Source organism: Sapajus apella, unplaced genomic scaffold, assembly GCF_009761245.1.
Source record: "Sapajus apella isolate SASKATOON/1434 unplaced genomic scaffold, GSC_monkey_1.0 scaffold94, whole genome shotgun sequence".
NCBI lineage: Eukaryota > Metazoa > Chordata > Mammalia > Primates > Cebidae > Sapajus > Sapajus apella.
In genome coordinates, this window is record NW_022437034.1 from 1,908,642 (window position 1) to 1,935,269 (window position 26,628).

The following is a 26,628-nucleotide window of genomic DNA, read 5'->3' on the forward strand; positions in this document are numbered from 1 at the left end:
GCCCGGCCCCTCACTATCATTTTGCAGTGACCATTGAGGCCCAGAGAAGGGAAGGAAGTGGCCCAAGGCCCCTCAGTGTGTGGCCAGCAGGAGGAAGGCCTGCGTGGTGAAGTTCTTTCTGGCAGAGTTGAGAGAGATTTCAGGGTGAGAGCTACAGAGTGACAAGTCCGGGGTTGCACCCCCCTCTGGATATGTTGGAGGTGAGCCTGGTTTTCAAAGGACATTGCCTTCCTCCCACCCTCAGCTGCCTGTTCTACCTTTGCAGGCTGCAGCTGTGCACATCTGTGTCGTCTCTGGGCCGCCCTTGCAGGGCACCGGCTGTAGCCTGTCATTGCCTCTGGAGCCATGAGAGGCAAGGGTGGCTGGAACTGGAGCCGGGGGCAGGCAGGGGAGGAGAGGTGGAGGTGTCAGGCGGAGCTCAGTCCTGGGGCCTGGCCTTGGCCTGAAGCTGTGGCCAGCTGTTGCCTTCTGCAGGCCCTTCTGTGTCCTGCCCATCCTCTCTCCCTCAGGAGAGCTGCCCTGAGCCCTTGTTCTCCAGATTGTTCCCACACATATCTCCCTGGCCCAGGCTGCTGGGAGGGGTCTGGGAAAGTTTGATGAGGGCTGTTTGGGGCCTGCCAGGGCTGGTGAGGTGGAGAGAAGGTTCCGCTCTGACGTTGGCCAGTGAAGGGTCCACTGTGGAGCTCCCTTTCCTCTCTGAGCTGCCTGTTTTTCTGTTTGGGAACAAAGAGGCTCATTCCCTCCACCCTTGACAAAAAGAGAGAAAGAGAGGGAGAAATTAGGATGTGGAGCATCGGGGAGATGAGGCTCTTATAAACACAAGGTGTGTGTGTTCACGAACCTGTCACAAGGCTCCTGGGAGTTTTCAAGGGTGACAGGCGTGGGTGGGGGTGGGGGGATCTTTCCAGATTGGAGAGGGATGGGTGGCTGTTTGAGAAGGTTCTGGGAGGGCCTGTGAGTCTGGAGTTGTTCTCTCTGAGAGTCCCCAAATGGGAGGTGGCTCTGGGGTGGGAGCCTGAGTGCACGGTGCAGAGGAGGCCTAGGGAGCACCCACCTGGGGACCAGAGCTCTGGTTCAGGACCTGGGGAAGAGAGGACAGTGAGCACAGCCTTCAGACTGACCTGACCCCAGCTTCATGCTGACCCTGTGACCCCACCTTGCACTTGTTGAGGTGATGCTGCTGCTCATGGGGGCCCGGGGGAATGTGGTTGTTTGTATGGGGGGCCAGGGGAGTGTGGTTGTTCGTGTGGGAGGCTGGGGGAGTGTGGTTGTTTGTATGGGGGGCCGGGGGAGTGTGGTTGTTTGTATGGGAGGCCGGGGGAGTGTGCATGGTTGCAGCAGACAGTCCGCACTCCTGTGGGGCAGCTTGTGCCTGGATGAGGGCAGCTGGGGAAGTTGCTGTACTCTAAGGGTGCTTACTGTCCTTGTGCTTCTGCAGAGTCAAGGGGTGGGGGCTGGCAGGACAGCTTGCCCTCACCCCCAGTCCTGGACCATCAGTGCTGTGTGGGGCTAGTGGCCACTGAGCTCCCAGAAAGGGCCCTTAGCCTCTGTCCCTCCTGTCTGTCACTCTGTCCATGTGGAATTCCCAGGCCTCTGTCTTCTCTGTAGCTCTGGCTCTGGGACCCCTGAGCCACGCCTCCCCCATCCCTTGACCCGCCCTTAAAAGATGTCCCAGCCATCTTCCCCAGCCATTCTTATTCTTGAAATAGGCTTTAACCCAGTTTTCAGAGGAGAAAAATTAGAAAATACAGATGCGCCAGCACTTTGGGAGGCTGAGGCGGGTGGATCACGAGGTCAAGAGATCGAGACCATCCTGGTCAACATGGTGAAACCCCGTCTCTACTAAAAATACAAAAAATTAGCTGAGCATGGTGGCGCGTGCCTGTAATCCCAGCGACTCAGGAGGCTGAGGCAGGAGAATTGCCTGAACCCAGGAGGCGGAGGTTGCGGTGAGCCGAGATAGCGCCATTGCACTCCAGCCTGGGCAACAAGAGCGAAACTCCGTCTCAAAAAAAAAAAAAAGAAAGAAAATACAGATATGCAAAGAAGAGAAAATACAAATCTTTTATAATCTCATCACTTGCAGATAACTCATGCTAGCATCCTGGTGTCTGTCCCTCGGACTCTTCCTGATGCCTTTTGTGAGTTAAGGTGGGGGTGTGGCCTGCACTTGCTATGCAGCCCACTCTGTCCTAGGTGTCTTTCCACATCAGCCAGTATGATATTTGTAGTGGCTGTTTGGCATTCTACCCTATAGATGTCTTATTATGTATTCAGCAGATCCTCTGCTGTGGACTGCAGGTGGTTTCCAGAGTTGTGTGATTATACACAACACCCCAGTCAACAAAACACCATGGTACCCCACTGTGTGCACACATCCTAAAGTATTTCCTTAGGAGGGAGCCTGCAGGAGGGACTGCCGACTCCCTGAGGGTGCCCGGTGTTCTTCAAGTCGGGTGGAAGCTATGCCTATTGAGGATATTGATATTGATTCAGATGATTTTTTTTTTTTTATACAGAGTCTCACTCTGTCACCTAGGCTGGAGTGCAGTGGCACGATCTCAGTTCACTGCAACTTTCACTTCCCAGGTACAAGTGATTCTCGTGCCTCAGCCTCTGGAGTAGCTGGGATTATAGGTGCAGGCCACCATGCTTGGCTAATTTTGTATTTTATTTTATTTTTAGTAGAGATGGGTTTCACCATTGTTGGCCAGGCTGGTCTTGAACTCTTGGCCTCAAGTGATCTCCCTGCCTTGGCTTCCCAAAGTGCTGGGATTATAGGTGTGAGCCACTGTGCTTGGCCACCAATTCAGATATTGATGTTGATGCTGAGTTTGGGGCCTGGTATTTTCTTGAACACTTGACCTGCTGAGAGCTCACCTAATTTGGACTTCCCGGGTCTTATTTTATGACATTTGTGGCTGTATGTCCTCCTGCATCCTATTTCTTTTTTTTTTCTTTTTTTTTTTGAGACGGAGTTTCACTCTTGTTACCCAGGCTGGAGTGCAATGGCGCGATCTCGGCTCACCGCAACCTCTGCCTCCTGGGTTCAGGCAATTCTCCTGCCCCAGCCTCCTGAGTCGCTGGGATTACAGGCACACGCCACCATGCCCAGCTAATTTTTTTGTATTTTTAGTAGAGACGGGGTTTCACCATGTTGACCAGGATGGTCTTGATCTCTTGACCTCGTGATCCACCCGCCTCGGCCTCCCACAGTGCTGGGATTACAGGCTTGAGCCACCGCGCCCGGCCCCTGCATCCTATTTCTATCCAAAGTCTTCAAACCCAAGTCTGACTTCCCTCTTTGCATCTATTTGCTCCTGGTTCTCCTCTCTCAGTGACATTTCCCACTTCTCCTAGCCTGGAAGGTCTGGACTTTGTCTATATCACCTGAAACAATCACTTTGAACTCAGTGAACCTGACCTGCTGTGGATGCTTCACCTCTTTCTGTCTCATTTTCACTAGAGGAGTGTAAACCAAAGGGGTTGGGGGCCGCATCTTTATGTCTGTCTACGTCTGTGACTCACCCAGAACATTGAGAAAGGGCTGGGCATGGAGCAGGCACTCGGTGAGCATGTGATCGGGGCCCCAGGGTGTAGGTGGCAAGTGAGCTGCCTCTCTCTGTGTGGTGGAGGGCAAGAGGTGGGTCAGGTTTCCTGCTGTGGCTTTTCCTGTCCCCGCCTTCACTGCATACCCTCTTATCTCACAGGTCTGGGGTCCTGAGGCTGCTGGCAGACTATGGGTACAACGGCCAGCACAGCCCAGCAGACGGTCTCGGCAGGCAGCCCCTTTGAGGGCCTCCAGGGAAGTGGCACGATGGATGGTCGGCACTCCGTCAGCGTCCACTCCTTCCAGACCACAAGCTTGCATAACAGCAAGGCCAAGTCCATCATCCCCAACAAAGTGGCCCCTGTTGTGATCACGTGAGTGGCAGGGGCAGTGTGCCCATGTCCCTGGGAGATATGGTGGGCAGGAGCACCTCTTGGGGGTGCAGTGGTATATAGCACTTAATGCTTGCAGACTGCATTAGGTTTCATAGATGATGACACTGAGGCCCAGGGAGATGAAGCAGTTAATCGGGAGTCACACTGCATGCAGCTGGCAGGGCTGCATCTCTGTCGTCAGTCTCTGAGCCTACGCTACTCACCATGTCCACAGTGTGAGGGAATGTGGAGAAGGAGGCATGGATGCAGGACCCCCCCCGCCTTTTGAAAATAATTTTTGGCTTAACCTTTCGAAAGATGTTTATGTACCTTATGCATGAAATTGAGATTTCTTTTTCACTGATAGTAATTATGGCTTAAAACTGAGGCTAACACCAGGCTGTGGAAGAGCTTTGGGCTGAAGGAGCTGGAAGCTGCTAGTCAGCTATCCTAATGATGCCCATTAGGGCTTGTTCTGGCAGCGTGTTCACAGATCTGGACATACTGCTTGCGTCCAGAGGAATAGGGTCATGAGGGGGGCCCTGAAACCCTGTCTGCCCTGTGGGGCTTGGAGGAAGGGGCGGGTACTGGAGAGCCATGCTAGGGAAGACAGGAAGACGGTGGGGAGATCGGATCCGTCTCCTGGTGGGTTGGGAAGCCTCATACTTCCCACACCTCTGCCCACTGTGCTCCCCTCCTCCGGGTCTTCCAGGATGCAGGAAGCAGGAGATGACTAGCTAGGAATTAAATGTGTTCCACACATCAAAGTTTGACAAAGACTTAGCAGATGGGGCCCTCTGGATAAGGAAACCGAAGGGGTGGGAATGATAAACCCCGCCTGCCAGTTCTGGGGCCTGCCAGGAAAACTGTCATCATAATCAATTCTTGGGCTTCTGATAAGGGGAGGAAAGAGAGGTCATATGAAAGAGACTTGATATGTAGCCTCTGTACTGACAGATGACAAAGGTGGGTTTGGGCCCTGAAGGTAGCACTGGAGACTCGTGCCCCGGTCCTGGCTCTGCCCCTGCTTTGTTCTGTGACCTTGCGCAAGTCCCTTTCCCTCTCTGGACCTCAATTTCCTTAACATAAGCAGAGATGACGTTCAAAATATTTAACCAAGTGATGTGGTCTCAGATTGCTGACCATCTGTAAAAACCCCGTACACGGCCCTGCGCTAAGGGCCTGTAGCCAGCCATGAGCACATCACTCCTTGGGGTATAGAATGTTTGAAGTGGAAGGGACCTTTAGAGATCACCCAATAGAAGGGTCAGCAAACTACATCCTGCAGGCCCAGTGTGGCCTGTTTTTTCAAATAAAGTTTTATTGGAACGTTGACACTTCCTTTCACTTACATAGTATCTGTAGATGCTTAGGGCCTCAATGGCAGAATTGAGTAGTTGCAACAGGCGCTGTATGGCGCACAAAGCCTCAAGTATTTACTGTGTGGTTCTTTCCAGAAGAGGAATGGTGACCACTGATCTAATGCATTTTAGCTCAGATGTGAAAACTGGGTGTCAGGGACGTAGAGAGAGTTGCTCCCCATGGGCCACATGTTAACATGGAGGCAGAGCTGGTGCTTCTTCTAGTGCTCCTCTGCCCCACACATTCCACCCCCTGCCTTTCTGAAAGGCACCTCTTTTGTCAAGAGGACCTAACATCAGATCATGAACTCTGGGAGGCCCTGTCATATTCATTGTTATCACTGGCACTGGAGTTATTGTGTCTTGAGGGCACAGAAGCTTGAGTGTTTGGACTTGTACCTCGTTTGGCATCTATAGAAATCTTGATTTTTATCTGTGGGTTTTAGCCCCGTGTGGAGCTAGAACTACAATTATATTAATAAATCCTTATTGTGCCCCAGGCACTGGGCTAAGCACTTAGAATCATTAGCACATTTAATTCCCAGGACAGCCTTGGGGGTAGGAATTCCTGGAAACAGCTCCTTATCCAAAGCCGCAGAGTTACCAAGCAGTGGAGTTGGGCTTCATGCTCCAAAGCCTGTGTTCTAGACCACCTAGCTGTGTGTGGAGTTGGTGGTGTGGGGATTGTCCCTCCGACACAATCTGATGGAGGGACCATCCAGTGATGGTGTCTTCTTCAGGGTACAGGCTAGGCCACTGTCACAAAGTAACCCAGATAGGATGCCTTCCTCAGGACAGAAGCTCATCTCACATGCAAGTCCAGGAGGTCGTCCAGGCTGGGATGGCTGCTGCATGATCACCCAGGCCCCTTCTCCCTCATTGCTCCAATATCATCAACATGTGGCTTCTATCTTGTGATCCGAGATGTTCTACCTCTGCCATCACTTATGGATTTTAGCCAGAAAGAAGGAGAAAAGACAAAACAGAAGGCACCTCTTCTCCTTGGGAATGGCCTGGAATTTGTACACGCCTATCACATATTCTCACATCTCATTGGCCAGAACTTAATCACATGACCACAATGAGTTGCAAGGGAGGCTGGGAAATGTAGTCTTCAACTAGGTGGCTCAGTCCTCAGTCACAGCCCTGGGTAGGGTTCTCTTGTCGAGGAAGAAGGGAAGAGTGGATATTGAGGGACAATGGGAAGTCTCTGCCACAAATCATAGTCACAGGGGCTTCCCTGCTGTGGGCTCTGTGAGCAGGGAACAGACCTTGACCATGGAGGTTGCTTGACTCGGTTTCTATTCTGCCCCCCACAGGTACAACTGTAAGGAGGAGTTCCAGATCCATGATGAGCTGCTCAAGGCTCATTACACGCTGGGCCAGCTCTCGGACACCACCCCTGAGCACTACCTGGTGCAGGTGAGCTCAGGCCTTGCCCTGCCAGCCCGCCTGCCACCTCCTGTCCCCGTTCTTATGGGTTCCTGCCTTCTCCTCCCTGTGGCTCTTCCCTACTTTCCCCATCTATCTGCCCATCTTCAGAACTGGCAGGGCCCTAGGACGGGGCTAGCACTGTGGTCCTCTTGTTGATTCCTGGTGCCCCAGCTCTGCCTTCCTACTCAAGCCCCTTCCCCATGTGCTCCCTCCAGAGGCGCTCCTACCCTAGAGCCAGCTTGGCCCTGGAGGACCTCTCCCTGCTCTTTCCTCCAGGCCTGGCTCAGATGTCACCTCCCACGTGAAGCCCTCTCTGATGCCCCTTCTGAAGGAGTTGTCTTTCCTTTCCCTGCACTTTATGACACCCTTCCCCAGATCACAGAGAGTTATATGTTTTGTCTATTTTTTTTTATGAACTTCAGGCAGGTTGAGGGCAAGACCATGTTCTTCTTGCCCCTGTTTCCCACCTCCCTGTCCCCTGGAGCCTGGGAGAGAGCCCTGTCTGCAGAAGACACCCCTGAGCCATCTGAGTGGCCCCCCCCATGGCTCTCCCCTGCCAGGGCCGCTACTTCCTGGTGCGGGATGTCACTGAGAAGATGGACGTGCTGGGCACCGCGGGAAGCTGTGGGGCCCCCAACTTCCGACAGGTGCAGGGTGGGCTCCCTGTGTTCGGCATGGGACAGCCCAGCCTCTCAGGGTTCAGACGGGTCCTCCAGAAGCTCCAGAAGGATGGACACAGGGTAAGCATGCCACTTCCCAAGGTAGAAGCCAGGCCCCCAAAGCCAGGGAGAGGGGCACCTTAGAGTGGCAGCTTTAGAGGTGCCGGAGGGGCCTGCTGCATGCTGGGGAGGTGGGGTGCTGGCCTAGACCAGGCCCTCCTGCCAGGATGGTCACTGCGGTTGGCCTGGTTGGGAAATTCTGGAGCATGTTGATTGCACGTCCTGAGTGGACAGTGGGGCACAAGATCAGAAGCCTTCATAGACCCTATTTGGGAGCCTCAGGGGAAGCAAGGGGCATGATTGGGTGACAGGAGGAGCCAGCTCAGAATATGACAGCTTGCTGAATGGTGATCACAGCTAACACTTAAGTCCTGACGTTCGCCCTGTGATGGAGTGGCAGTTTGTCTCCCATTTTACAGAAGAGGGGAAACAGGCACAGAGAGCCTAAGTGACCTGCTCAAGTTCACGCAGCTCATGAGTGGTACTCCAACACCCAAACCCAGGCAGCCGAACTCCCAAGTGCCTGCTCTCAAGGACTGCTCTTACCTGCTGGGTGTCAAGGCAGGATTTTGCATGTCTCTAGGACATAGACTGAGGGTCTGCTGCGATTGTAGGTTTCTTGGGTGTAGCCACATCTGAATGGACCTTGGGATTAAGGTGGAAAGGCTTTGAGTGACACAGAATGGGGTGGGGGTGTGGGCTGTGCACAGATCCCGTCTTCTCATCTTGATGATAAATTCCTTGAGGGCACCATCTGCCCACACATTTCCCTCTGCCTGTATGGTGCTCAGTGAGTGAATGATTGCATGGTCATGGGGCATTCATTTCTTCAGCTGATGTTCATCAAGCATCTGATTTATCCAGGACACCGTGCTAGGACTCGTGAGTACCTGAAAATGAGCAGGACATGATTTTGCCTATGAGGAACTTGTGGTCCATCAAGGGGGAAAAGATGCATTCATTGATAATACAAAGCAGGAATTAATGCCAGGAGGTTCAGATAAAGGACTCTTGGCCCTGACAGGAGGGTGGGGTCATGCTGACCGGGAGGGTCACGAGGAGGTGGCATTTGGACTGAGCTTTTCTTCTTGGGTAGGATTCAGGCTGCAGAGATGGCGTGGGGTGCAGGGCCCTTGAAGAGGAAGGAACAGCTTGGGCAGAGGCCCTGAGGTGGGTCAGAGGTGCAGGTGTCTGTGTGGGATCGTGGTGATGGCTTCCTTCCCCCTTGGGCTCCTGGCAGGAGTGCGTCATCTTCTGTGTGCGGGAGGAACCTGTGCTGTTCCTGCGTGCAGATGAGGACTTTGTGTCCTACACGCCTCGAGACAAGCAGAACCTTCATGAGAACCTCCATGGCCTTGGACCCGGGGTCCGAGCGGAGAGCCTGGAGCTGGCCATCCGGAAAGAGGTGAGGACCAGTGCGGTGTGTGTGCGACCCCAGCCCACAGCCCTGCTTTGCAGATGCTGTTTCTGGGGCCAGGCCACCTGCTCTTACTGGCCCAAGCTCCCTCACCGTTGTGCCCTGCTTGGGTGAGTGGCTGGCTGCAAGCCTGGCTCATGGGCACCCAGAGGAAGGACTTTCTATTCCAGCTCTCTTTGCCTCTGCCCCTTTTCCGCCCTGCTTTTCTCCTTGATGCTCAACATCCTTATTTAGAGAGGGGTCTGCTGGCTCACGCCTATAATTCCAGCACTTTAGGAGGTTGAGGTGGGTGGATCACCTGAGGTCAGGAGTTCAAGACCAGCCTGGCCAACATGGTGAAACCCTGTCTCTACTAAAAATACAAAAAATTAGCTGAGCGTGGTGGCGCACGCCTGTAGTCCCAGCTACTCAAGGAGGCCGAGGCAGGAGAATTGCTTGAACCTAGAAGGCGGAGGTTGCAGTGAGCCGAGATCACACCATTGCACTCCAGCCTGGGAAGCAGAGTGAAACTCTGTCTAAATAAAAAGAAAAAGGAAAGAGGTCTGGTGGAGTGGAAAGAGTGCTAGACTAGAAGGGCCAAGACTGCCGTTCAGCGATTCAAGAACCACAAGGCTCTGAGTCAGTTCTGTTGGTGGGTCTGTGGGCCTATTTCAGGATCCTCTGTCCTCCTCCTTTTCCATAATATGGAGGCTTGTGGAGGCCTCTGAGGCAGCAGATACACCACGGACGTCTGTGAATAGAGTGTGGGGTCCCGGTGCCCCCAGAAACTTCCATGGCTGGAACTGAGGCCTGGCACCCGGCTCTCTCCCTTTCCCACCCCCTCCACACCTCCTACGTGCTCTGCCTCCCTCAACTGCAGCTCCCAGCCGACTATGCCTCCGCCATCCTGGCACTGATAGCTTCAGAATTCCTGCACCCACTGGGCGGGGCCCTCCTATCTGGCCCCTGTGTGGGCATCCCAATTCCTTCAGGACTCCCAGGAAGGGCACAGACGGCACCTCTGGCCATGTAGTTCCCTCATGGAGGGCAGAAGCCTGCTTGTGGCCTCTGCATAGCCTGGTCACTCCAGAGCTCAGCCAGGACACTCAGGGAGGGACCTGAAGTTTAGCCCATGCCTTCTGACCCCCACACCTCCTTCTAGATCCATGACTTTGCCCAGCTGAGTGAGAACACATACCATGTGTACCACAACACCGAGGACCCAAGGGGAGAGCCCCATGCCGTGGCCATCCGTGGCGAGGATGACGTGCACGTGACGGAGGAGGTGTACAAGCGGCCCCTCTTCCTGCAGCCCACCTACAGGTACCACGGGGCCATCCCAGCCCTGGCCCCACGTGCTGGCCGTGGGTGCTCCAGGTCCTGCTCTCCAGCTGCGGCCTCAGTTTCACTGTCTGCAGGTTAGGCGGAGTCCCCCACACCCATGTCTCCCACATTGGGGGCCATTTCTGAACAGTGCCCAGGAATGGCGATGAGGGGGATTCCCAGAGTGGGCGCCTGTCTGATGGGCTGCTCTCCCTCACCTGGCAGGTACCACCGCTTGCCCCTGCCCGAGCAAGGGGGCCCCCTGGAGGCCCAGTTGGACGCCTTTGTCAGTGTTCTCCGGGTAAGTGGGGCACGGGCGGGTGTGGGGGAGGAGTCTTGAGAGTCGCCCCCACGGAGGTGCTCAGGGCGGGCCTTCTTCAGAGGAGGGCCTCGTTCTGTGTTGTGTGTGAGCATGTCAGGGTGGACATGTGGTGGCGTCTGTCTCTGTGTGTATGTCTGTGTATGTCAGTGTCCTGTGTGTCTCTAGGGAGTGTGTATACATGTCTGTGTGTCTCACTGTGTATCTGTGTGTGTGTGTGTGTGTCTGTGTATCTGTATGTAGGTGTGTGTTTGTGCATTCTCTTATGACAGAGTCCATCACTGACCTCTGGCCTAGCTGCTGGCCATGGTTGGGCCACCAACTTGCTGTGTGGTCCTGGACTAATTGCTTCACCTCTCTAGACCTTAGTTCCTCATTTCTTCAGTGGAGCTAAACGACTCTTGCCCTACAGACTCTTCAGCTGACATTTCCTGAGTCCTGGCGGAGTTTCTGCCTATCGCCTTTCAGGACTTTATCTTATTTCACCGGCATCTCGCAGGAGGTGTCAATGCTGGCCTGGTGCCCTCTGAGTTGCTCTGACTTCCAGTTCTTTAAGCTCCTCCAAGGCCTGGGGAGGGAGCCGGTGGAGCTGATCAGGCTGTGGCTTTGGCAGAAGAGGCCAAGCCACCTATTGGAGGCCACTTTGCTGCAGAGCGTAGGGTGGGGTGGGCCAGTGTCATGCCTTTCCCCCGGCTCAGGCCTCAGCCCAGAGTTTCCTGGTCTCACTGGGGCCTGATCGTCATGGTCTTTCCCAGGAGACCCCCAGCCTACTGCGGCTCTGCGATGTCCATGGGCCTCCCCCAGCCCTCGTCTTCAGCTGCCAGACGGGCATGGGCAGGACCAACCTGGGCATGGTCCTGGGCACACTCATCCTGCTTCACCACAGTGGGACTACCTCACAGCCAGAGTGAGTGGCCTGGGGTCCAGCATCCTGAAGGGCTGTGGGGCCGAGGAAGGCACAGGCTGGCCCACAATGTGGGGTCACGTCTAGGAGCCCACAGCCAAAGCTGGAAATTTGGCATTGGGGTTCATTTCCTAGTTTGTCACAAGACTTTCCGTGAGACCTGGAGAAAGTCACCTGACCTTTCTGGGCCTCAGTTTCCCTAATTGAGGAAATGTCCCCTGCTTCCCACAACGTGATTCAGAAGGAGCCTATAGTCTGGTGTCCCCAGTGGCCATTTGAGTGGAGACGGCAGGCAGGTGGCCATGTGAGACCTTTGGAAGAGCCCTGCTGATGTACTGACCCCTGTCTGGACAGGGCTGCCCCCATGCAGGCCAAGCCCCTGCCATTGGGGCAATTCCAGGTGATCCAGAGCTTTCTCCGCATGGTGCCCCAGGGAAGAAGGATGGTGGAGGAGGTGAGTGAGGTTTGGCAAGGGGGTGCGGTACAGGTGGTGGAGGGGACGATCAGTCCTCTCACTGGTCGGGGCTCTCTTCCTCCCCGATACCCTCCCCCACCTCTCTGCCAATCTTTGTCTTTCCCTCTCTTTTCTCTGCTCTCCTGCCATTCTTCCTTGACCCTGCTCCCCTCCCCGCCCCCTCCCTTTTCCTTTCCCTGGTCCCTGGCACCAGGTGGACAGAGCCATCACTGCCTGTGCAGAATTGCATGACCTGAAAGAAGTGGTCTTGGAAAACCAGAAGAAGTTAGAAGGTGTCAGACTGGAGCGCCCAGCCCAGGTGAGGCACTGAAGGACGTGTGAGCACCCCTGCTTCTCTGTGAGCCCCAAGGACGTGTGAGCACCCCTGCTTCTCTGTGAGCCCCGCAGCCTGGTTTCATGAGGCATGTTGACTGGTTTCTTTCAGACTGACTTTTTCTGGCTGCTGCTTCTCCCGTGAAAAGAGCAGTTTTCAGAGGAAAGGGAGATAGGGGCGCTGGGCCCGCAGGAAGGACAAGGAAGAGGGGAAGTTTACTTTCCCCGACCAGATCCCTTCAGCTGCAGAATAAACAGGACAGAGGAAGGGGCTGCTGGCTAGGACTGCAGACTCAGATACTCCCCAGGCCACTCATGGCCTCCCGCTAGTAAAACTCCTGGTGTTTCTTTGGGAAGACTGGGGTTTGATCCAGCCGGCTGCTTCTGGAAGACTTACGGGCTCTAGGCTGTCTCAGCAGACCCTGTCCCCATGCCCTGGGAAAGGAGGTGGGCTTGATAGTGTTTACATCATACAGCACATGGAAAGAATCTACAGCCACAGAGGCGGCTTCTTTTTCTTCTTTCTTCTCCTCCTCCCTCCTCCTCCTTCCTCCTCCTCCTTCCTCCTCCTCCTCCTTCCTCCTCCTCATCCTTCTCCCTCCTCTTCCTCCTTTCTCTTCCTCATTCTCCTCTTCCTTCTTTTTCTTCTTCCTTCTTCTTCCTTCCTCTTCCTCCTCCTCCTTCTCTCCCTCTTCCCTCCCTTCTTCTCCTTTCTTCTTCTTCTCCTCCTCCTTCTCCTTCAGTAGGGTCTCGCTGTGTTGCCCAGGCTGTAGTGTGGTGGTGCAGTCATAGCTCACTGCAACCTCGAACTGCTAGGCTCAAGGGATACCTCCACCTCGGCCTCCTGAGTACCTGGGGCTACAGGTGCATGTCACCATACCTGGCTAATATTTAAAAAATTATTTTTTTACAGATGGGGTCTCATTATGTTGCCCAGGCTGGTCTTCACCGCATGGCCCCAAGCAGTCCTCCCGCTTGGCCTTGCAAAGCACTGGGCCTTTTTCTTTTTAAAAATATTTTTAAAAGGCCAGGCGTGGTGGCTCACACCTGTAATCCCAGCAATTTGGGAGGCCAAGGCGGGTGGATCACTTGAGGTCAGGAGTTCAAGACCAGCCTGGCCAGCATGGCGAAATGCCATCTCCACAAAAAATACAGAAATTAGCTGGATGTGTAGTGCCAGCTACCAGGGAGGCTGAGGCAGGAGAATCCCTTGAGCCCAGGAATTCAAGGCTGCAGTGGGCTATGATTGCACCACTGCACTCTAGGCTGAGCAACAGAGCAAGACCCTGTCTCAAAAACAAAAACAAACCCCAAAAGCAAAAAAAAAAAAAAACAAAAAAAAAAAACCCCAAAAACCCCCCATACAGTACTTAGAGCCAGACACAGAGTCCCTGGAGTGTCACCCCTGCTGTGATTTACTCAATTACTCAACAGTCCCTCTCTTCTTGGACAATTGAGTCGCTTCCAGTTCCCCACTGGGGTAAAGACTTCTTTGTCGAGCACCTTCATGAAAATGAAGGCTGTTGTGTATTTAGGATTCTTTCTCCCCTTAGTCTAGATTAGGCATCAGCAAACTACCGCTCTTAGGCCAAATCCAGCCTGACCCCCCCGTTTTCGTAAATGTGTTACTGGAACGCAGTCTTGCCATTCTCTTCTGTGCTGGCTGCTCTTACGCTAGGATGGCGGAGTTCAGTAGCTGCAGCAGGGACCCTGAAGCCTGAAAGTCTAGAATATTTACTGTCTGGCCCTTTATGGGAAAAGTTTGCTGACCCCTGGTGGAGATTCCCAAAGATGGGATTAAATTTCACCAAAAGGCGTGACTCTTCTTTAGGGCCTCTAGATACTGACCCAGCAGGAGCACCTGGAGATCCGAGGGTTGAGAGAGGGGCCCTTGGAGTTCTCTTGGACAACCCTCCATGCAGAGGAAGCTGGGCTGGGGTCAGGAGACTTGGGGAAACTAGCTCTGTTTGCTGTCAGCTGTGTGACTTTAAGGAAGTCACCTCATTTCTCGGATTGCGTTTCCCCTATAAATCGGGAATAATTAGGGTGGCCCCTCTGGAGCACTGCCATGTGGGTCTTTGTATTTGTATTTTCCTGTGGAGAAGCTCCAGTTCTTTTTTTTTCCATTTGTTTTTTGAGACAGGGCCTTGCTTTGTCATCCGAGCTGGAGCGCAGCAGTGAGATCGCAGCTCACTGGAGTCTCACCCTCCCAGGTGCAAGCGATTCTCCCACCTCAGCCTCATGAGTAGCTGGGACTACGGGTGTGCGCTACTGTGCCTGGCTAATTTTTGTGTTTTTTGTAGAGATGGGGTTTCTCCATGTTGCCCAGCTTGTTTTGAACTCCTGGGCTGAAGTGATCTGGCTGCCTCACCCTCCCAAAGTGCTGGGACCACAGGCGTGAGTCACCTCGCCCAGCCTGGTTCACAGCCCTGACCTGCTGGGTGTCGCTGGAGCCCTTGCCTGTCTCGGGGCTGGGAACCTGCTTGGGGAGACCAGCCCTGCACCCAGAACCACAGTGCCTGGTGTGACCACGCACACCTCCCCCGACACCACAGATTAAGCAAGCAACTGGGATAGGGTGAGATGCTTAGAAGAGCTTCCAGCCTGGCAGAACTGTTTCATGAGGGGTGGGGAAGGCTGTCTTCTGGAGAGTTCCAAGGCTTAACTTCTGCCCTTGCAGGGACGGGGACAGGGACAGGGACAAGCCTGAGGAGTCCGTTGATAACACCCTGTCCCCACTCCTGGGCCCTCTTCTCAGGGAAGCGGCAGCCAACACAGCATCCGGCAGAGGGCACTGTGGAGCCTGGAGCGATACCTCTACCTGATCCTGTTTAACTACTACCTTCATGAGCAGGTGGGGCCTGGGAGGAGCAGACCCATGTCCCCTCCTCCTGGCCCCTCCCAGCCTCCCCACCATGGTGACTGGCTTGCTGTGGAGGGAGGTCCCCTCCAAGGAACCAGGGAGGGAAGGGAAGCCAGGAGAGACCCAGATTCAGGAGTATTCCCTGAGCAGCGGGGCAGAGAGGCCCCACCTCTCTCCCCGTGCCCTCGGCTCTGTCCCTGAGCCAGGACACCAGATGTCCAGGTCTCCTCTCACCCACTCCCTTGTCCCTGCCCCAGTCATGTTGGATATCTCTTGGGGCCTCCCCTGCCATGGTATGGGCAGGGAGGGTTCAGGATGGCCCTGTGCCCCTGAGCTCCCCGTTTCTCTGCCTTGGGCTGCAGTACCTGCTGGCCTTTGCCCTCAGTTTCAGCCGCTGGCTGTGTGCCCACCCTGAGCTGTACCGCCTGCCCATGACGCTGAACTCAGTGGGCCCCGTGGCTCCGAGGGACCTCATCGCTGTGGGCTCCCTGGTGAGTATGACTGGCAGTTGGGGAAGTGGGCGTGGCTGTGGAGTGGCCCTGGCTCCTAAACACTGGATTCCGTGGGGTTGGGGGAAGTACTGGCCTTGCAGGAGGTGAAGAAGAGAGGCTGTGGGTATTGGGTTCCTCTTGTGAGCAGAATGGGGTCATGCTCAGGCCCCAGGAGGCACCTGCAGCTCTGGCCGCTGCTCTGGTACCTTCTCCTCAGTCTCAAACCCAAGAGCTCTGGGCAGGGTTCTAGGGTCTTTGCCTCCAGCTTCTTGTCTTTGAGCCTCAGCTTCCTTGTCTGGAGAGTGGGCGCCATTGCCCTTCTTGCCAGGGTCAGGAGGAAGCTCCAAGAGTGTAGGAGTGCTTTGTACACTGTGAAGCTTGGGTTCCACCCCCGACCCCACCTGCCGCGGGCTGGGTCCTGACCCTCCCTCCCTGTGGCTGCGGTTGGCTGCTGTGGGTCCCAGGCTCGCTGCCTTCCCCACAGAGGAAGGACGATCTTGTCTCCCCGGATGCGCTCAGCACTGTCAGAGAGATGGATGTGGCCAACTTCCGGCGGGTGCCCCGCATGCCCATCTACGGCATGGCCCAGCCCAGCGCCAAGGTGAACCCTCCTCGGGGCCTGGGTTCCCCAGTGGGGTCGGGGAGGGAGGGCTGAGCGCTCACTACCAGCCTTCCTGTGCCCAGGCCCTGGGGAGCATCCTGGCCTACCTGACGGATGCCAAGAGGAAGCTGCGGAGGGTCATCTGGGTGAGCTTACGGGAGGAGGCGGTGCTGGAGTGTGACGGGCACACGCACAGCCTGCGGCAGCCTGGGCCCCCCATGGCACCTGACCAGCTGGAGGTGAGGACCCCTGCCTTCTAGGCACCCCCACCTCAGAGGCTTCTGGGGAGTGGCCTGGGAGGGTCTTCGGAGGCCCCGGGAGGAGCAGTGTCAGGGTGTGGCTGACTCAGGACTCCCACTAAAGTGCTCTGGTCACCTTCCTGGCTCGGGGGTGGTTGTGACCCCTGAGGCTTGGGGGGTCAGGGGTGGGACTGGAAGCCAGGACTGGGCCGGGCCATGGCAGGCTCTGGTCTTTCAGGGTTAGCCTGGAGCCTGCCCCAGTGGCCTGTGCCCTCCCTCCTGACCTTCTGCAGACCCTGGAGGCCCAGCTGAAGGCTCATCTGAGCGAGGTTCCCCCAGGCAAGGAGGGCCCCCTGACCCACAGGTTCCAGACCTGCCTTACCATGCAGGAGGTCTTCAGCCAGCACCGCAAGGCCTGCCCCGGCCTCACCTACCATCGAATCCCTGTGCCGGACTTCTGTGCTCCCCGCGAGGAGGTGAGGGTGCCACTCAGGCTGAGGCCACTGCGGAGGGATGGAGGTCTCCCTGCCTCCCCTCTGGCCTGGGCTCCGGGAGGGTGAAACCACCCCCACCTTCTCTATGTGGCCCGGGGGTGGTCTCACGGGGTTTTTCGATTTGGACCAAGTGGTTTATTCACATCCCTTCCAAGCTTTGTGTGTGTGTACATGGCTTTATTGTGTGTTCTAGGGGTGTATGTGTGTGTATTGTGTTGTTATAGGTGTGTGTGTTCAAGGTGTGTGTGTATATTCTGTTACAGGTGTGTGTGCATATGTGTTGTGTGTGTACATGTGTTTATTATGTGTTGTAGAAGTGTATGTTTTTTGTTGTAGGGGTGTGTGTGTTATAGGGATGTGTGTGTGTATTGTTACAGGTGTGTGCGTATGTGTTGTAAGGTGTGTTTGTTGTAGGGTTGTGTGTGTTATAGGTGTGTATGTGTATTCTGTTATAGGTGTGTGTGCATATGTGTCGTAAGGTGTGTGTGTGTATGTGTTTATCATGTGTTGTAGGGGTGTATATGTATTGTGTTATGGGTGTGTGTGTTATAGATGTGTGTGTTACAGAGGGGTGTGTGTATATTCTGTTGCAGGTGTGTGCATATGTGTTGTTATAGGTGTGTGTGTTACAGAGGGRTGTGTGTATATTGTTACAGGTGTGTGTGCATATGTGTTGTTACAGGTGTGTGTGTGTTATAGGGTGTGTGTGTATGTGTTGTTAGGTGTGTGTGTATGTGTTGTAAGGTGTGTGTGTGTTATAGGTGTGTGTGTTATAGGGTGTGTGTATTCTGTTATAGGTGTGCGTGTGTGTGTATGTGTTGTAAGGTGTGTGTGTGTTGAGGGTGAGCATGTTCATGGTGTCCGTGGTGTGCGTGTCTCAGTTGGGGGACTGTGTATGGAGTGTGTATGTGGTATGTGGAGTGTGTGTGTGTGTGCATGTCTTTTTATGGAGTTTGTGATGTCTCCCTTGTGGGTTTTGGGGGCTGTGTGTGGAGAACCATCTTTAGGGGCGTGCTGTGGTGCGTGCTGGGGTTTGTGGAGGGGTCGTTAGGAATGCTTGTGTGTGGAATGTAGGTCTGTGGCTGTGGGTATCTATACAGTGTGTGTGTTTATGGGACGTGGATCCCCGTGTGGTGTGTGTATCTGGCGTGTGTCGTAGGTGGGGCACTGTGTGCGTGGTGCCTGTGTTGTGGGTGGGTTGCTGTGTGCCATGTGATCCTGGCGATGGGGGGCTGTTTCCTGCCCGAGCCCCTCCTGGTGCTTCTCTCTGCGGCTCTCACTGCCTACAGTCTGCTGCCCCCTGGTGGCCGTGCAGGGCTCCTCTGGGGTCAGGCTCCTGCTCTCATGGTGGGAGCAGGGCTGGATTCAGCTCAGGTGGGTGGCAGGGCCAGCGGTCCATGTGCAGCCCCAGGGGCACAGCACACAGGGGTGGAACACAGGTGCATGTCCTGCCTGGTAGAGGGTGGGCACCTTGAGTGCCAGGTGCGTGCTGTGTTGGCTCACACGTCTTGTCCTGGTAAGGGTTTTTACGGCTGCACAGGTGCAGCTGTTCACTTGCATGTGGTCTCGTGCACCCTCGTGAGTTTTGTTGGTGTGCCTAAGCTTGTGAGCCTGACAGTTACTGGCCGGAGGACAGTGGCTGGGGCTGCCATGTGGATGGGGGCCCTGTTGGGGTCTGTCCTCCACTGACCTTGCTCTCCCTGCCCAGGACTTTGACCGGCTGCTGGAGGCTCTGCGGGCTGCCCTCTCCAAGGACCCAGGCACTGGCTTCGTGTTTAGCTGCCTCAGTGGCCAGGGCCGGACCACGACCGCGATGGTGGTGGCTGTCTTGGTCTTCTGGCACATCCAAGTACGTGTGGCCTCTCAGTGAGATTAGAGATTTGTCGGGCGTAGACACCCAGGCCCCAGGGACACTGGCTCCCCAGGAGGGTGTGAGGGGCAGAGACAGTCTGGTGTGGTCCCAGAGCCCCTCCCATCAGTCTTGGGCAGCCCCCCCCCACTCCTCTGTGTCAAGTGGCTCCTGGCAGTGGGAGGGGGCATCTGTCTCAGCAGCTGTCCTTCCTCAGGGCTTCCCCGAGGTGGGTGATGAGGAGCTCGTGAGTGTGCCTGATGCCAAGTTCACTAAGGGCGAGTTTCAGGTGAGCATGCCCTTCGGGGTCCCTGGGACACCTTGGGATCGGAGGAGGAGGAGGAGGAGGAGGACTCCTGCTCACAGGTCTAGGGGTCCTGAAAGCACTTCCCAGTGCTTTCCCGAGGTGGCTGTCACCTCTGCCACCTTGTCATATCAGTGCTTCCCTGTTCCCGTTTTATGGATGAACCCAGCAAGGCATGGGGCAGCTTGGCTCTGGGGCCCTGGCAGGTGGCCGGCCATGGAGATGTGGGCTGGACCCCTCCCTGCCCGCCTTTCCCACTGGGCTGCTGTGTGCCTTGGGGAGGTCACTGGCCACCATCTTGTCTGGATAGTGTTGATAACAGCGTCCCGCCACCTTCAACCGGCTGTGGTTGGTGGCCTTGTACACATCCCTAGCCCACTGTGCCCTGCCTGTTCCCCTATTTCAGATCAGGGCACTGGGTGGCCAGCCAGGAACATCCCGATTCAGTCATCCATGTATTGTGCACCTGCCACATGCCACAGGTCATCTTCTCAGGCATCCCGAGAGTCGTGGTAGCGTCCCTCAGAGTTGGCCTGTGGCTGACCCACGGTCAGCAGCATGCTTGGGTCCTGCCTCACTGGCCACCTTCGACGCTTGGCCCTCCCCTGCCCTCGCCACAGTCCTGAACCCCTGACCGCCATGCGGCACCTCACACTTGCCACGCTCTTGCAGCCTGTGGGCCTTTGCATATGCAGTGCCTTCTCTCTTCCTTCTTCTGGCTGATTCTCTGATTCTTTCCTTTTTCCTTTTCTTTTTGTGGTAAAATGTGCATAACATAAAATGTAGCATTTCAACCATTTAAAAATGTACAGTTGAGTGGCATTAAGGATATTCATGTGCAACCATTGCCACCACCCATCTGACTCCTTCATCTTGCCAAGTAGAAACTCTGCCCTCTCATTCAGTAGTAATTCCCCATCCTCCCTCCCAGCAGCCCTAGTAACCACTGTTCTTTCTGCCTCAATGGATGTGACTACTCTGGGAATCTTATGTGAGTGGAATTGTACAGTATTTGTGCTTTATGAGTAGTTTATTTCACGGAGTATAATGTTCTCAAGGTTCCCCACATTGTAGCATGTGTCAGAATTTCCCTCCTTTTAAAGGCTGAATAATATCCCATTGTGTGGACAGACCACATTTTGTTTCTCCATTCCTCCATCAAGGGACCCTGTTTCCTTCCAGCTTTTGGCTGTTATGAAAAATGCTGCCATGAAGTGCACTGTGCACATAGCTGAGTCCCTGCGTTCAGTTCTTTTGGGCATACACCCAGAAATGGAATTGCTGGGTCCTGTGGTAATTCTGTTTACTTTTTTGAGGAACTGCCATGCTGTTTTCCCCAGGATGTGCACCATTTTACATTCCCACCAGCAATGCACAAAGGTTCTGATATTTTCACATCCACGCCAACACTCGATTTTTTTTTTTTTTTTTTTTTTAAGAGTCGGAGTTTCGCCATGTTAGCCAGGCTGGTCTGGAACTCCTGACCTCAGGTGATCCATCCACCTTGGCCTCCCAAAGTGTTGGGATTACAGGTGTGAGCCACTGTGCCACCCAATTTTTTTTTTAATAGCCATCCTGCTGGGTATGAAGTGGTATCTTATGGCTTTGATTTGCATTTCTCTAGTAATTAGTGATGTTCAATATATTTTTATGATTGGTCACTTGTGTATCTTCTTTAGAGAAATCTGTTCCAGTCTTTTGCCTATGTTGAAGTGGATTGTTTTGTTGTTGAGTTTTGGTTCTTTATATATTCTGGAAACTAATCACTTAGAGGTGATACGTAAATATGTTTTCCTATTCTGTGGGCTGACTTTTTACTCTGTTGATATTGTCATTTGATGCACATAAGTTTTAAATTTGGATGAAGTCCAGTTTGTCTGTTTTTTCTTTTGTTGCCTATGCTCTTTTTGCTATATCCAAGAAATCATTGCCAAGTCCAATATCATGAAGCTTCTCCCTTGTGTTTTATCCTAAGACTTTTACAGTATTAACTCTTAGGTTTAGGTGTTTGATCCATTTTGAGTTAGTTTTTGTATATGGTGTGAGGTAAGGGCTAAGTTCATTCTTCTACATGTAGGTATCTGTTTTTCCCAGCACCATTTGTTCAAGAGCCTGTTTTCCCCCACTGAAGGGTCTTGGCATCCTTGTTGAAAGCCACTTGACTATATATGAGGGTTTATTTTCCAGCTGAATTTAGTCTTTGCATCAGTCCTTCAAATGTGATGGTCAGCCCTCTCCTTCCTCACACTAGGCCCTGTGCTGGGAACTGCGTGTACTCCCTCTGTCCCCTTTCTCAACACCCAGGAGGTAGGTGCTTTTACTGCCCCCAGTTTGTGGATGAGAAAACGAGGCCTGGGGAGACAAGTTTAGTACCCTAGGGCCACATCAGAGAGGTGGGGCTGGGGTATAAGGCAGGCAGTGGACCTCAGAGCCTGTGTTCCACAGTTACATCATGTGACCTGAAGATACCTCTATATACCCCATCCTCACCCACCCCCAGATCATCTAGACCAGCTTCCTTTGCAATTAGTTCAGCATGTATTGATCCTACAGTCCGTTGGGGAGAAGAGAATATACAATAGAGTATGAAGAGGCCCAGAGCAGACACTGGCTCTAAGGCCCAAGAGTACAGCTGAGGGAGCCCGAGAGGACTTCCTGGAGGAGCCAGCATTTGAGTGCCTTTGGGGAAGATGAGTGGGTATGCATGGTGAGGAGGGGAGTGTGCAGAGGGGTCAGGTGTGCAAAGGAGGGATTCTGGGAAGGGCAGGAACTATGTAAGGCTGTGATTTGTCAGAAGGGAAGCAGGTAGGACTGAAGGGTGGGGGCCCAGACTGTGAAGGCCCTGGAGGGTTGCATTATGTGTTTGACCTTGATGTGAGGCCAGCAGGGAGGCAGAGGAAGTTGTGATCAGATTCTCAGTTTGGGGGCCCTAGCAGGCAGTTGTGTGGATCGGGGAGTGGAGGGAGGCAGGAGCTGAGTGAGGAGGGGTGCGGGGTGAGCAGGAGCAGGTCTTGTGGGCTCCTGGATGTGGGGTGAGGAGGGTACCCAGGATGACCTTGAGTTTCTGGGTTTCTGGCTTTGCGGTACTGACAGCCATCGAGATGTGGACTTCAGGAGAGGAACAGCTGCAGCAGAGGCCAGGAGTTGGGCTTCCTGTGAAAAGCTGCAGCCCTCTGTTTGAGGCAGCCCCCAGGGGACACAATTCCCTACGCCCTCCTGGGGGCCTGTCCAGAGCCTGATATTGGGAGTGAGGACTGGGCAGCTCCCTCCTCCTCCCCTGGGCACAGCCTGCGCCAGATCTGCCACTAGTTCCTTCCAGACTGTTCCTTTTTCTCCTCCCACTTGGCTGCAACTCCATGCCTGCTGGGGTGCCCAGCCCCGGGCCAAGACTCTGAGAAACACAAGAGTTGGGGAAAGCCCCCTTCCTATTCTTAAGCGGCATCCAGAGAGAGAAGAGGGCGAGTTAGGTGTTCATTCATTCACTGGGCAGCTGTTGCAGGTGCCAGGCACCACTCCAGGTGCTGGCAGAAAGCCCCTCACTTAGTGGGGAGCAGATGTGAAAGTGGAAGCAGATAAGCAGGTGGCTGTTGACCACAGGATGGGGCTCAGCCACGGGACAGGGCTCTTCGGGAACCTTGCAGGGTGTTGGGGGTGGGTGGTGGAAGGGCTTATGGGTGAGGCTGGAGAGGTAGGCTGGGGCCAGGTGGTGTAGGGGGCCTTGTAGGCCCCAGCTTCTGTGCTGAGTGCAAGGGAGCCATGAAGAGATCAAAGCTCGGGAATTCTACAAACATAGGTTCACATTTATATTTTGGTAAGACCTCTCTAGCCACCAGGGAGAGGGAGGGAATGGGAGGAGGCAGAGATGCTGGTCAGGGGGCTGCTGCTGTGGAGGCAAAGGGGGATGAAGGTCTGGATCAGGTGCCAGCTGTAGAGAGGTGCAGTGTAGACAGATTTGGAGGGGTATTCAGCACAGGGTGGCTGGGAGGAGCTGGGGGGAAGAGCCAGAGTGACCTAACCAGGCTTCAGTTTTCTCCAGCAGTGAAAGGGAGATGATGCCATTTTTTCTTTGTCTTGTCTTATTACTCAGAGATGGGGAGTCTTGCTATGTTGGCCAAGTTGGTCTTGAACTTCTGGCCTTAAGCAGTCTCCCCACCTTGGCCTCCCAAAGTGCTGGTACTACAGGCATGAGTTACTGCACCTGGCCAGGGTGGGGGGCTATAATCAGATGAGTGGTGTCCAACTCCGAGGTCTGCGCAGTGCCTGGGGGCTGTGCAGGTCAGGATGAGGGTCGGGAAGCTTATCATACCCCCTCCACACCCCTCTGGCCCCAGTATGTGGCAGCTATCTGTTTTATAGATCAAAGTTCTGCATGAGGCTTTGTTTGAAGCAGGGTTTCTACTGCTTAAAAGATAAGCACCTTGGCCAGGCGTGGTGGCTCACTCCTGTAATTCCAGCATGTTGGGAGACTAAGGTGGGAAGATCACCTGAGGCCAGGAGATCAAGACCAGCCTGGCCATCATGGCGAACCCCATCTCTACTAAAAACACAAAAATTAGCCGGGTGCGGTGGCACGCATCTGTAATCCCAGCTACTCGGGAGGCTGAGGCAGGAGAATTGCTTGAATCCAGGAGGCAGAGCTTGCAGTGAGCGGGGACCATGCCATTGCACTCCGGCCTGGGTGGCAGGGCAAGACTCCCTCTTGAACAAAGACAAAACAAAATGAAAACAACACCTTAGGTCAGCTTAACATTGTATGGGCGCATTGGGGGTGGTTTTTGTATAGTAGAATACAAAGCATACGAAATGGCAATTTGGAGTCACAGTCTTGCATTTAATGTCTTGAACATCTTAGATGATGTCTCTTCCCATGTTTTTTAGTAGAATTATTTCCTAATGAAAACCACTTCTCGATTGCGTCTCTCCTGTGAGAACTGTGTGCACTCTGTGATGTCTTTGGCTGTGACAGTCAAGTTATCCTCCTTTGTTGACGTGCTCTGATGTTGAAAATCTGAACGTGTCGTATGCAGGATATTAAGTTGTGGATTGGTGGGCTTATGCCACAGCTTATCAACACTTGAAGATACTGGTACTTAACATCCTCGTAAGGAACAACTTGCCTCCAAATTTGAAGCTGGAAAGCTAATGGAATAAGTTCCCAGCACTTTTGGAGGCCGAGGGGGTAGAGTACTTGAGCCCACGAGTTCAAGATTAGCCAGGGCAACATGGCAAAACCCCATTTCTACTAAAAGTGCAAAAAATTAGCCAGGCGTGAAGGCATGGGCCTGCAGTCCCAGCTACTTGGGAGGCGGAGGTGGGAGGATCTCCTGAGGCCAGGAAGTTGAAGCTTCAGTAACCCTGATCACACCACTGCACTCCTGCCTGGATGATAGAGTGAGACTCTGTCTCTGGAAAAAAAAAAAAAAAAAAAAAAAAAGTCAATGGAATAACTAAAAAGGAATCACAATCTATGGCTTTTTAAGATTTTCAGTACAAATTGCAATGTCTGTATACTAATCCTCAACACAACCAATAAATCCCAATTGTGGAGGGAAAAGCAAAGCACTGAGGGAGACTGGCCTCGATGTCCAGAATCCCCCTATCCTCCCTCAGTCTGAGAACTGAGGGGCGGGCAGGGCTCTGTGGTCAGTGCCTGGGCCTTAGGCCTGATGTGTCCCTTGGCGAAGGCGCAAGCCTGGTGCTGGGGCTGTGGGCTCTCACCCGCCCCTGCCAGCTTCCTGTCTGCTCATCCCCCTTCTCTGTCCCCAGGTAGTAATGAAGGTGGTGCAGCTGCTGCCTGACGGGCACCGTGTGAAGAAAGAGGTGGATGCGGCGCTGGACACAGTCAGTGAGACCATGACGCCCATGCACTACCACCTGCGGGAAATCATCATCTGCACCTACCGCCAGGTGAGGCCCCTCGCTACCCTTCCAGGTGTGCATGGCCCAGAGAATGGCTGATATGGCTTTGGGGTTGCTAGGGGTCCTGTGGGCCCCTCCTTGACTCTCAGTCACTTTTCCACCTCTGGAAGTGAAACTGATCCGTGAAATGGCCACATCCCCAGTCCCAAAGCACTTATACCAGATTCTGGATTGGTAGGGGGATGTGTGCAGGGGCCATGTTCAAAGCATTCAGCCACTGCTGTAGCCCTGGGGCCAGTCAAGGATGTGGCCAATCAGAGTGAACACCCAGGACCCCTGTGGTGCTAGGCGTTCACCCTCTAGTTTCTGGGTCCTGGACAGGAGTCAGGTGGTGGGTGGGTGGGGACCCGCAGGGTCTTGGGGTGGCTATTTAACAACTAGCACGACGGCTGTGGGCTCAGGATGTGTACGTCTGTGCTGCCCTGGGGCTGGCTTCCGGATGGGTTTTATTTTTTTGGTCTGCTCAGTAAACATTATTTTTAAATAACTCATTATATTATAAAGTTTCGGCCAGGTGCAATGGCTCACGCCTATAATCTCAGCAATTTGGGAGGCTGAGGGGGGCAGATCACCTGGGATCAGGCGTTGGAGACCACCCTGGCCCACATGGTAAAACCCCATCTCTATTAAAATACAAAATTTAGCCAGGTGTGGTGGTGGGTGCCTGTAATCTCAGCTACTCAGAAGGCTGAGACAGGAGAATCTCTTGAACTCGGGAGGTAGAGGTTGCAGTGAGCCAAGATCGTGCGATTGCATTCCAGCCTGGGTGACAGTGGGACTCAAAAAAAAGTTTCATGATAGTCCAGAATTCATTTAAAAATCTGGACGTTCAGCCTATCTGGAAAGAATGTGCCCTCAAGCCTGCCAGGGTCCCCAGTACTCCCTGTTCTGTTGCACTTGGCCCTGCAGGCCTGGTCCCGTGACCACAGGCTGGTGTGGGCGCTGGGGTTTTCCACCTGGGTCTCAGTGTGGAGCACTCAGTTCTGTTTTGCTCTGGGCCCGTGAATCTGATTGGCTGCTGGGACAGAGGCAGGTGCTCAGTGGGAGGGGCAGCAGTGGGAGCCAGTGGGTAGGGGGTAAGGACTCCCTGGTGCTGAGAGGGGGCTGTATGGGCCAGCCATGTGTTCCCTACTGTTGGCCAGCAATTCTCAGAAACAGCTCTTGCCTGTGGCCCCAGCAGAGGGGCCTGCCCCAAGCTCAGCCCTATGCTCAGCTGTAGCTATGCACGCATTGTGGAAATGACTGATTGGGCCCAGCTTTTGCTCAGGGTCATGGATCAGGCCCTGATTGGGGCACAGGGAGGATGCCTGGCTGGAAGGCAGAGCAAGTCATCTGGCATCAATCTGGGTCCAAGATCAGAGGTAAATTGGGAGGAGAGTGTGGAGAGATTAAGAGGCTGCTAGGTCAGGTGCAGTGGCTCATACTATAATCCCAGCACTTTGGGAAACCTAGGAAGGAGGATCACTTGAGGTTAGGAGTTTGAGACCTGCCTGGGCAACACAGCAAGACCCCGTCTCTTAATAAAAAAAAAAAAAAAAATCAGCTGGGCATGGTGGTGGCTTGTGGTCCCAGCTACGTGGGAGACTGAGGTAGGAGGACTGCTTGAGCCTAGGAGGTTGAGGCTGCAGTGAGCTGTGGTCACACCACTGCACTCCAGCCTGGGTGACGGAGAGACTGTCTCAAAAAAAAAAAAAAAAAAAA

The 26,628-nt window shown here is 54.1% G+C and overlaps 1 protein-coding gene across 4 annotated transcripts in view; it reads left to right on the forward strand.

The window, feature by feature from the left end:
• PALD1 (phosphatase domain containing paladin 1) overlaps positions 1-26,628 on the forward strand; it is an 86,646-nt gene that overhangs the window by 40,508 nt on the left and 19,510 nt on the right. For 3 of the 4 annotated variants that reach the window (XM_032256245.1, XM_032256243.1, XM_032256244.1), the window contains exons 2-18: positions 3,711-3,924; positions 6,605-6,707; positions 7,280-7,459; positions 8,679-8,843; positions 9,997-10,157; positions 10,383-10,458; positions 11,232-11,383; positions 11,735-11,843; positions 12,049-12,153; positions 14,926-15,021; positions 15,393-15,521; positions 16,006-16,122; positions 16,206-16,361; positions 16,655-16,837; positions 18,564-18,704; positions 18,922-18,993; positions 24,775-24,915. In XM_032256245.1, the coding sequence (XP_032112136.1) occupies positions 3,740-3,924; positions 6,605-6,707; positions 7,280-7,459; positions 8,679-8,843; positions 9,997-10,157; positions 10,383-10,458; positions 11,232-11,383; positions 11,735-11,843; positions 12,049-12,153; positions 14,926-15,021; positions 15,393-15,521; positions 16,006-16,122; positions 16,206-16,361; positions 16,655-16,837; positions 18,564-18,704; positions 18,922-18,993; positions 24,775-24,915 (2,271 nt within the window). In that variant the 5' untranslated portion in view covers positions 3,711-3,739. The remainder of the gene's footprint in view (positions 1-3,710; positions 3,925-6,604; positions 6,708-7,279; positions 7,460-8,678; positions 8,844-9,996; positions 10,158-10,382; positions 10,459-11,231; positions 11,384-11,734; positions 11,844-12,048; positions 12,154-14,925; positions 15,022-15,392; positions 15,522-16,005; positions 16,123-16,205; positions 16,362-16,654; positions 16,838-18,563; positions 18,705-18,921; positions 18,994-24,774; positions 24,916-26,628) is intronic. The other variant, XM_032256246.1, reaches the window with a different exon arrangement.